We start from the raw sequence: 10,642 nt of genomic DNA, 5'->3' as shown, positions 1-10,642 counted from the left end.
TAATAAATAAATAAAATAAACATCTGTATTGATTATGACACTTCTACACTGAAAAAAAATATAAATGCAACACTTTCGTTTTTGCTCCCATTTTTCATGAGATGAACTCAAAGATCTAAAACATTTTCTATATACACAAAATGATCATTTCTCTCAAATATTGTTCACAAATCTGAAAAAATCTGGGGTTTTCGGACCCCCCCAGACCCCCCCAATAAAGCAAAACTGCACGTTTCAGAGTGGCCTTTTATTGTGGCCAGCCTAAGGCACACCTGTGCAATAATCATGCTGTCTAATCAGCATCTTGATATGCCACACCTGTGAGGTGGGATGGATTATCTCGGCAAAGGAGAAGTGCTCACTATCACAGATTGTTTCAGATTTGTGAACAATATTTGAGAGAAATGGTTATTTTGTGTATGTAGAAAATGTTTTAGATCTTTGAGTTCATCTCATGAAAAATGGGAGCAAAAACAAAAGTGTTGTATTTATATTTTTGTTCAGTGTACATCCAACTCACAGGTTCATCATTGCTTTGAGAAAAAAGATTATTAAATTACCCCTTTTAGAAGTGAAGTTATGGTCATTTGTTCTGGGAATTTCATTTTCGAGCCTGAGGCCTGGAAAACAGGCTCAGTGCTAAACAGGTTAACAGGGTGTTTTAAGCCACAAGAAGAAAAGCCATAGGAAAGGAACATAGGAAACCGGTTCATTGTTCTTTGTTAATGATATTGGATTGGAATAAAATGCACAAATGGAGATTCTTGTCTGGACTTTGGATCATTGCCCTGCATGAGATCCGCTAACTGGTGCCTCAGTGGCAGTGTTTGAGTTAATTATGTTTCATTTCTATATGATATTGGCCGCTACAATAAGGTTTGTTTCTCGTAAGTATGTCAGCCAAGGAAGGTTGGTGTCGAAATTATGTCCTGTGCATCCTTAGTATATTTCTGTCTTCCAGATGTCTGTGTGTTTAGCATCTGTTGGTCAGTAAACACTTCTTCATAAAGTCAGTGCCTCCCTCTGCTGGAGAACAACATGCACTGCAGCTCAGACTGTTGCTGCTGTCCATTAAACACAGAGGAAAGTAACAAAGCACATTTACTCAATACTTCTGAGCACCTGTACTTAATTGACCATTATCTGTTATTACTTTGGCAAGTATTGTATTTTTACCTCAATGCATTTATTTGAAAACTTTGCAGTTTGATTATTATCGCAATTAGTAATAAACAAAAACAAGTGTGATGTTATTACCCAGGGGAGGTTATTACTGTCCACCTTTACCATCTTAAACATTGAATTGATTAATTTGTAATCTACTATATTGTGCTGTAATTAGTGTTAAGTGGCTTTCAGTGTTAACCAAACGTATCAACCTCATGGTGGCGCTGAAGAGAAATGTTATTTACCAAAGTGATTAGGATTCATCCCCGGGGAGTTATGAATATCTGTGTTAATGTACTGAGTTTAGAAACAATCCAATCCAACTTTATTTATATGGCAAATCTTAAAACCAAAAGATTTGACCAAAGTGCTGTACATCAATAAATATATACAAAAGCAGCATAAATACATTTAGACAAAACCAATAGGACAAAAATAAACTAATGTAAAAGCACGAGACAATAAAACCATACTTATAGCCACAGACTGAAAACTCTCATACACGATGTAAAAACATTTTAAAACACAAAATAGAAAATAGAAAACCTAATTTAAAAAAACACAGGCTGGTACGTCTTATACGTGGTCTGCAAACGCACGGGAGAACAAGTAGGACTTTAAACGAGATTTAAAAACAGGCAAAGTGGGAGCTGCTACAGCAAAGGCCGGGTTGCGGTCGGATAGTTTAAAAAACAGCTACTAAATTCTAACCCTATCTCCTATTCCTTGACCTCTGAGTGAAACGTCACGGGGTTAAGGGGTGGATAGGAGAATCCAAAAGGATTTAGGAGAAGAGACTGCGGTACTTTAGAGAATCCGAATGCACTTTCACTATCTGACGTGTTTATGATGCGCCAGCGGACGTCATTGTGTGCGTCTGCTGCTGTGGTGAAACTATGGAAACTACAGTGTTCTATACAACGGACTACACAACATGGATGTTTAATAAGAACGACGGACTCATCTAGAGACTCTGCACCGTGCTCTGATGCTGTTGCTTTGCTTTATGCTTTATGGACAACAGAGAAACATATTCTTCATGACCAAAGTTGTAATTGAAATAAAAAAGGAAAGTGAAATGTATGCTCGTCACCCTCTCCCTCCGGTCCACATTAATACAAATGATCCCAATACGTGCTTGTATGAAAATATCTTAAAATAAATACAAATGTATTTATTATAAACGTTAGTCCTTAACACCTATCACTGTGTATATCACCATTCAAACATCTTTTAAAAAAGTTGAACAAACCCCACACAGCTCAGTGAAATGTTGACTTTATTTGATCATTTCAGTAAAAACTAACGCTCATATTTCTGTTTTTGATTATAATACTGATGAACGTTCAAAACAAAGCACTTTGGCAACTTATCACATACATTTTAAAATGCTTAATAAGCACCGTAACTTTCATGATATCATTTCTCCGTCATAATTGTTTGTTTCCGTGAACGGCCGACTGTTGTGTGACGGCAAATGCTGCGGCTGCAAGGCATTGTGGGGCAGCATTTTCTCCTGTCCTTTCGGTAAGGGAGGTCCAGTGGTTCCTAAGCTAAAGGAGGCTATAAAGGAAGTTTGAAACCTAATTTCCTATCATAGAGAATTTGAACGGCACTTAACATGGCTGCCACTGAGGGACTTCCGGGTCATTTCACTCCGTTAGGAAGGTTCCTAAGCTAAATGGACTATTCGACTTCAGCCCCCGTCTCCCCGGTGTTTCAACCTTGACCTCGGGACCACAAGGAGGAATCAAGCCTTTAAAACATTTTCAAATAGTTTTTATGCAAATGATGTGCAGATATAAACCCTTAATAATAATAATTATCATGGTAAATCTGAAATCAGTAAGAGTTTTTCTCACATGCATCTCTCCCCCAAAAAAGTAGTCCGAATGAGTCTGAGAGATGTGTTGGTCAATGATACATTTCTTTAATGCACAGTAACATTTCCCAATTTGGGATCAATAAAGCACTCTCTTATCTTAACAAGATTTAAACAACATGCTGAAAAAACTTAAAATTGTCCTTTTACTGCCTGCAGCCTCTCATCCTGTATCTCAGGTTTGTGTGTTTTTAACTTAAATCCACATGACCACACACTTCAAACAGAGCAGTATCGTAACCAGCAGAAAGGGGCGGGGCTTATCTGCTCCTCTGTTCCTCGTGGTCACTGCGGACCGTTGCGGTTGGATGGCGTTAAACGTGGACACAAAGCGACACGGAGCCTCGCTGAAACACATGCAGTCGAAGCTTGCATTGAATGTTTTAACGTCGTCCAATGAGAAGCCTCCGCTCACCGTCAGCGGCCCCCCACGGTGCTTTCGATGGATCCGATATCTCCGCGGGTCGAGGTGCAGGAAGACGTCTTCGTCCCATCGTTTCCTCACGCAGCGACCGCGACTCTGACACAGCAAGTCGCTGCAGAGACGCGTCGCCGTGGTGACGTTCAGGATGTACGGGTTCATCACCTTCTGCAGGTGGAGGCGGGCGTCCAAGCACGAGTCCTGGAGGATTGTGGGATATTCAGTCAGTTCAGTGAGACAATGCACGCTTTAAATGTTAATTATCATCATCATCATCATCATTTATTCACAATTTAAATAAAGTTGTGGGATCAGCTGTGAGTTCTTTACTGGTGTCAAAAAGAAGCATAGAAGAATAGTTAACTGAGCAGTTTGTAAGGATTTGCTACAGTGAACGATAACATTGAGTTAGTGAGCTAGCAGCAGCAGTCTCCACTTCCTGCTAGGGCACAACATCTATGTGCTATTTTAGACAACAGAGAAGAAATCCACACCATAGTGTTCAAAGTGAATGACATGGCAGGTTACTCAGGAGAGGTTGAGAAGTGAGACAGCCTTCAGCCTCATCACTCCCTACAGATATACAAAGAATAGCTTAGCTGCTAAGCTGCTATTAAACTGCTGGTAAAACCGATGCAAATACAAGAATAAGTTCCCAAAAACCCACAGCGAGAATCCACTTCTCACCTCTGAGTCGGTGACGTTCATGTCTCCCCAGGAAACGATGCCAGCGGCACCGAGAGCAGCCGCTTCTCCTATCGTGTTTACCAGATCGAGCTGCAAGTAAAACCAAAAATCAAAGAAGAGCAGGGAATATTCCTCCATACAAACAGCAAAAGTTACCAACTGGAAAAGTGCAAACCCTGAAAGAGTGATAATCATTTTACTTATTTAGGATACTCATTATTTCCTCAGAAAAACTACTTCTAATAGAATATTGGCCTTTTTTTTAGATAACAGTTGATCGTAGTCTTTTCTAAGAGAGTTTCTACAAACTCCTACATTTTAACATTTGGTTCTGGAATTTGTACTTTTGGTTGGATGCAGTTTAATATACTTCAAACAATTAATAAGGACAGAAGACAACTGCCCACCAATCAGAGACCAGCATTTCAAATTCATACGTACATATGTATAACATTCAACAAGGCCTCGTGCAGGAAGATGTCAATTAAGACAATAAAAACCCCTTGAATGATATTTATCTCCTGAATGGAAATACATGCTGCGCTTAGATGCTTTTTGATTTCCTGTTACACCTATTCTGACGCTCAGGAGATACATTTTTTTATTATAAAATGATTTAATAGTACGTCATTCTCACTACTGCTGAAGTTCATCTTCACCGGTAGCATCTCCTTGATTGCACTCAGCGCAACCTGACTTTGTAATGGTACATAGTGTTTAAGGAGTATTTAAGTACATCTGGAGTTACTTGCTCTCTTTTTTATAACGTAAATGATGAGAATATTTCGGAGAAATGTAAGCATCTTTGTTGAATAAGGTCCATTGTGTCTAAAGGTCTAAATGTTCGACCCCAGGTGTGTCTGACCTCTGACATGTAGTCGTCGATGCTGTCTTTGTACACGGGTCGTATGTAGGCGTAGACGGGGATGGAGTAGGAGCTGTTGGGTAGCATTGAGACCCTCATGGCCTCCTGGATTCGATGCCGGACGAACCTTCGTGCCTGCTGGGAGTCTCTGAGCACCAGCTCCAGGTAAATGGAGGGGAAAAGCGCTGTGGACTCTTTCCAAAGCCACAGCAGCTCGTCGTTCCGGTCCTTCTCGATGTTCGGACACTCTCCGGTGAAGCCCTCCATGTCCTTGTTGTAGTCGTAGTTGTAGCAGTCGGGGTACAGATAATAACCCCAGAGTCTGTGGGGTCTCAGCCTCTTCCCGATGCGAATAGATCGGATAAAGTACTTCCTGGCGGCGCGTTCGAACACGATCTTCGCCCGGTCTTCCGCTTCATCTTCGGACAGCGATGCGTTCTTCTTCTGCACCGTCTCGATGGAGATCTGCCGGTAGATGTCCTTGCTGCCCCAGTTTCTGACCCACTGAGGCCTCCATTCTTCAAAGTCCAGCACAGCGAGGCCCGGGTGATCGTACGGGATGTAGTACTCGATGTCGTCTTCGGCTAGTTCGTGATGCTCTTGCAGATCGACGAGCTGCGGTAGACCTTCGTCGTACATCTCGCCCGTGTCTTCGTCCACGTAGGGGAAAAGGCCGAATCGATCGGTGTAGAAGATGGACAGGTTTTGGTTGGTGGCCGTCTTCAGGGTGCTGCTGACGGAGTGGAAGTGCGAGAGGTCGAGCGGCATCCCGAAGCGAAGATCGCAGAGTTCTGTCGGAGCGTTCCACATAAAGAGGAAGGGGTGATCGGGGCGGATCGGAGGGTCGGTCCGCGGTGAGGATTGGACGGAGCAAAGCAGCGCCAACAAGGGGACGAAGACGGAGAAGAAAGGTTTGTAATACTGTAGTTGGTTCATGTTGAAAACGGTTTTCTGATCTGTGGGGAGAAGAAGCAGAAACGCAGGTCAGAAGAAAGATACGAGGTCGGATTGAGTTCCTGGAGCTGTTCAATTCATCTGGTTTTGCTTGGAAGTTTTACGTTTTGGTCACAGTTGTAAATCAGTCAAAAGGTAACATCAGCTAAATGTACCAACAGTTTCTAATCTCATCATTCTGCAGACAATGGCCTCCTTGTGTGATTTATGGTTATATATTTGACCTAATCACATTGTCAAGAAGCATTTTACTGATGTAGATGATGATTAGGACTTTCTTGCTTTACTTTGTGCCATAAGTTTAATATGAGTACCTGTTTTACTTCGAAACAGTCAGTCCACTAGTTTAATCTTCAGAGATGCATTATGAACAGTGTTGGGCAAGTTACTTTTAAAAAGTAACTAGTAATAGTTACTGCTCTCAAAAAAGTAACTAGTTACTTTATTAGTTACTGAATTGTAAAAGTAACTAGTAACACGTTACTTTACTTTAAAAAATAACAACAATAACAATACAAGTTTTTGTGTTGTTTTTTGCTGACTAGTTCTCTGAAGGCAACAGACTTAACCGTTGCGATGGGCAGCATGTCCTCAACAACATACCTGGCAATCAATCTGTTTAGTTGATTCTGGGTGACATTTGGCGCATTAAAAACATCGTTTTTTGGCTATTTAGATGGTGTTGCTCCATCTGGGTCACTGCCGGTGGTTGAGACGGTGGGGTCTTTTGCGACTTGTTTTATAGCCCAATGTACATTAGTTAGGTGCTTCAGGAGATTGGCATTGCTGTTTTTCGATGTGGACAATGCTTTCTGTCCTGCACACAGTTTACATGTTACCGTAATATTTTTTGCGTCCTTTATCCCCACAAATTGAAAATAGTGGTTATATTTCCAAGTTGCAAATAAATCTCGCTGATACTTGCATCTGCCATTGTGTGTGCTGGTGGTGAGCGTTGCCGTGTGTGTGTGTGTGTTAGCATTAGCAAGTGTTCGTGTGTGTGTATTTTCCCCATAAGGCAAGACCCGCCCAACTCTGTCTCTGATTGGCTTACCCTGAAATGCTAAATCACAGTAACTATAACGGCGTTACTTAATGGGAATAGGTAACTAGTAACGCTATTAGTTACCGCAAAAAAGTACTAACGCGTTACTTTGTAAAGCGTTAGTCCCAACACTGATGATGAAGAAGAGCTGGATCGAGATAAGTTCAGACTGAAGCATCTTAACAACTTTCAAACGAATGGTCATGAAAATGTGGAGCAAGTCCCTCTTCTGATAATAATCATCCCTTGATTCAAGCACCATCGTCATGTTGAGCAAATATAACCAAAATGACCAAAAGAGACACTCGAACACTCCTAAGCTGTACAGTGTATTGGATGCTAAATAGCAAATATTAGCATGCTAACTCACAACTAAGATAATAAACATGGCAAACATTATATCTGTCAAACTTTAACATGTTGTCATTGTGAACAACCATAATTTTAATTTGACTTAAACAGTTGCGTATCTATATCTTGTTTCAACATTAGATGAGAAACATATTGAAAGAGGTTCAATCGGTGACTTTTTCAGATTTGCAGGATTTAGCTTTGAGGCTAACTATGAAGACAGCTCACCTGTTCCACAGCTCACCTGGCTCAACAACAGGAAACGGAGTAATTATCAGATGAAGCAAAAAAAGAAGCAGGAATCTTTAAAATGACTGTCTCTGTTGGATGTATTTTTTTTCAAATGTATATTTAAATGTTGCATTCCGACCTCACCAGAGCAGGTAGAAGGTGTTGCCGTTTTAAAAAAAAATCACAAATATACCTGATCTTCAGATTGACACGAGGAAAAGTGAATCCCACATGTTTTTTTAAAAGCCATTTAAAAGAAGAAAAAGTGTATTTTTACTCACATTTATTCTACAGCTTTATTTACATTTAATTCTGGGCGTTTCTATATATACCCATATTTCATTTACCGTAATTTTCGGACTATAAGCCGCAGCAGCAGCATACCACTCTCGGTTCCACTTTTACTTTTGCGCACTACCTGTCTCACTCTTTTCCGGCCTCCAGCTTTTCCTGCTGGAACCCGCCGCTTAAAGGTGGGGGTCCGCGGACCGGCCATAGAGCCCATAGAGTTAAAGGTGTTGGCCGTTAGCTGTAAAAATCCATAGATTAGCCGCACCGTTATATAAACCGCAGCGTCGAAAAATGGGAAAAAAGGCGCGGTTTATAGTCCGAAAATTACGGTACATTATTTACTAAATGTATCTGTAGCATCTGTAACTAATTGCTGTCTTAGATTTGAAAAACAACTGAACAACTGAATCTGCTGAGCTTTCATACCACAGTCAGCTTTTTATCTCCAGGATATTAAAATGTCACATAAACCTTCCCTGCAGTCGCACATGTGGTGCCGTTTCCTCATGTGTTTGCCAAGATGGGAGTTCTTCCAGAGGTTTTTGATTATGCTTTTATTTATTAACCTGTTTATATGAGACACAGCCTTCCTCACAGTAGTACACAAAGAATCATAATAAATCATGGTGTCCCTGTCTCTGGGATACAAACATGTTAGCAGGATTAAAGTCGGACAATATTCTGATTAAGTTAACTAATGCAAAAGTAACGAAACTCCGTACTCACAACGTCACGACGATGAAAATCAAATGTTATCTGCTGTTCTCTTGATGGAGTAACTTTGGGTAAGAAGGTGGATGAGAAAGCTGCACCTTCATAACAACAACAACAGGTGTTTTGCATCAGTGACTGATCACACACACACACACACACACACACACACACACACACGCACACATACCAATGTTCAAATAAATGCAGACTCACAGGAAAACCCAGTATTTTACAAGCTGCAGCATTGAAGTGATGAAGACATGAATGCATCAAGAATAGCAATTTAATTAATTATATGACGTACTATTCTGAATAATTAGTACTTAAGCACAAGAAGTGTATCTCTACACTGTAATATTACTACTTTTACTTAAGCCATGGATCTGATTACTTTGACACACACACACACACACACACACACACACACACACACACACAAATACACGAGTCTGAGAGAGACTAGTTAATAATAATTATCTTACACTGCTTACTGTAAACATAACACATATTATTATAAAATACAATTATCTATAATATACAGTAGCAGTATATAAAGTTAATTTAATGAGCACACCGTATTTATTCATATTATATATTATTTAACTCAAATGTATTACTTTGGTTGGGACTCAAAAAAATAAAAGTCTTTCTTTCTAGTAGTAAAAGCAATACTTAGTAAAAGTTGTTTTAAAGTGCCAGAAATCATTCTAAAATTGTACATTTAGTCAATAAACTGACTGTTATTATTATTATTATTATTATCAGCTGACCAGTGCAAATGGATGATCTTTCACCTAGTCAATTAAACAGACCTTTTATTTTAATGTTGTTGTATTGGTAGTGATGGAGGAACTAAGAATGTTTGTTTTTGAAACTGTGTTTCCATCATTAATACATCTAATTGATACATTTATTTTCTGACGCTGTGTGAGTTCCCCGACGCACCGGGGACACTTATTTATGTCAAACATCAAAAAGTGCATTTTGCATGATAGGTCCCCTTTAAAGTGCAACGAGTCAGTTTTAAATCATGCCAAACTGTTTCTAAATGTGGAGCCACAACTTTCTTTAATCCTATTACAGTAACAAGCAAAAGACAGAATATCCAAAAACCTTCTGACTTTCTGATTTTAAAATTCACCTGCGTATCGGGTGAAAACCTTCATGCACCCAAGAACATCCTTAATGTGCTTTTTGAGGTTTCCCCTTTGTGTTATAAACAATACTTGCAATGGAGTATTCATAGACTGTGGTATTACTACTTGTACTTCAGTCAAGACTCTGAAAACTGTGTCCACCTCCAGGATCTTTGTCACTAGGCAGATTACAGACTGACAGTTTAACGATTTCTTCAAAAGTATCTAAACTACTACCTCTTCTGCTTCATAATCACAAGGAAGTAAATGTGACAGCTGCAGGTAAACCCGACCTCAGTAACGTTCAGGTTCAGAAAAACACCAATAAACCTTTGAACCCTAATGAGACACTTAAATGAGACGTCGTTAGTTAGCAGTAGCACCTACCTGCTCCCGGGGTCTTATCGTCCAAACGTGTCTCTCGATAAGTCTTTAAAGGATTCAGTTAGTCCCTCCTCAGAGTGTAAATAGCTCTTCTGTAGATATCTGTCACAGGAGCTTCAGTTACAGGCGTGTGGAAACTTGTCAGCGAGAATGATTTACAGACTCGAGGTGTTCTGGTTTTTATTAGGACGTCCTGATGTGTTCCCTCTGAAGACCTCAGTCCCTTCACTCCTATTTACTGAGGAGGACCCAGGACCATGTGGACACACACTGGTGTTTATCTCCAGGTTGTTTTTGTCCGAACAGACAAAGAATGCAGGGAGAATTGTTTAACTTGTTGGAAATGTACTGAAGGAAATCTACTCTGTTTCACCATGGGAGCGATGAATCACGTGACGAAGAAGAAGCATTATCAGAGATAATTATTGCATCCTGCTCCGACTTGAAATAATATTCAACAGATTTCTGAGTTGGATTTTACTCATTACTTAAATCCAATGGAAAAACCCCATTC

The 10,642-nt window shown here is 40.1% G+C and overlaps 1 protein-coding gene across 2 annotated transcripts; it reads right to left on the bottom strand.

Annotated features, from left to right (window-relative positions):
* Positions 1-3,075: 3,075 nt before the first annotated feature.
* Positions 3,076-10,268, bottom strand: LOC307039641 (hyaluronidase-5-like). Of its 2 annotated transcripts, none has more exons than XM_079681903.1 (4): positions 10,132-10,268; positions 5,023-5,978; positions 4,158-4,247; positions 3,076-3,671 (listed from the first exon to the last, which is right to left on the bottom strand). In XM_079681903.1, exons 2-4 carry the CDS (start codon positions 5,956-5,958, stop codon positions 3,246-3,248), a joined length of 1,452 nt encoding a protein of 483 aa, XP_079538029.1. In that variant the 5' UTR covers positions 5,959-5,978; positions 10,132-10,268; the 3' UTR covers positions 3,076-3,245. The 2 variants fall into 2 exon arrangements, with proteins under 2 accessions (XP_079538029.1, XP_079538028.1); XM_079681902.1 differs by lacking the exon at positions 10,132-10,268 and adding an exon at positions 8,621-8,706.
* Between the last annotated feature and the right edge of the window lie 374 nt (positions 10,269-10,642).

This window comes from Notothenia rossii, assembly GCF_949606895.1.
Source record: "Notothenia rossii genome assembly, chromosome: 5".
Classification (NCBI taxonomy): Eukaryota; Metazoa; Chordata; class Actinopteri; order Perciformes; family Nototheniidae; genus Notothenia; species Notothenia rossii.
Note: the sequence above shows the minus strand (reverse complement) of the source record. Positions and strands in the feature narration are given on the sequence as shown.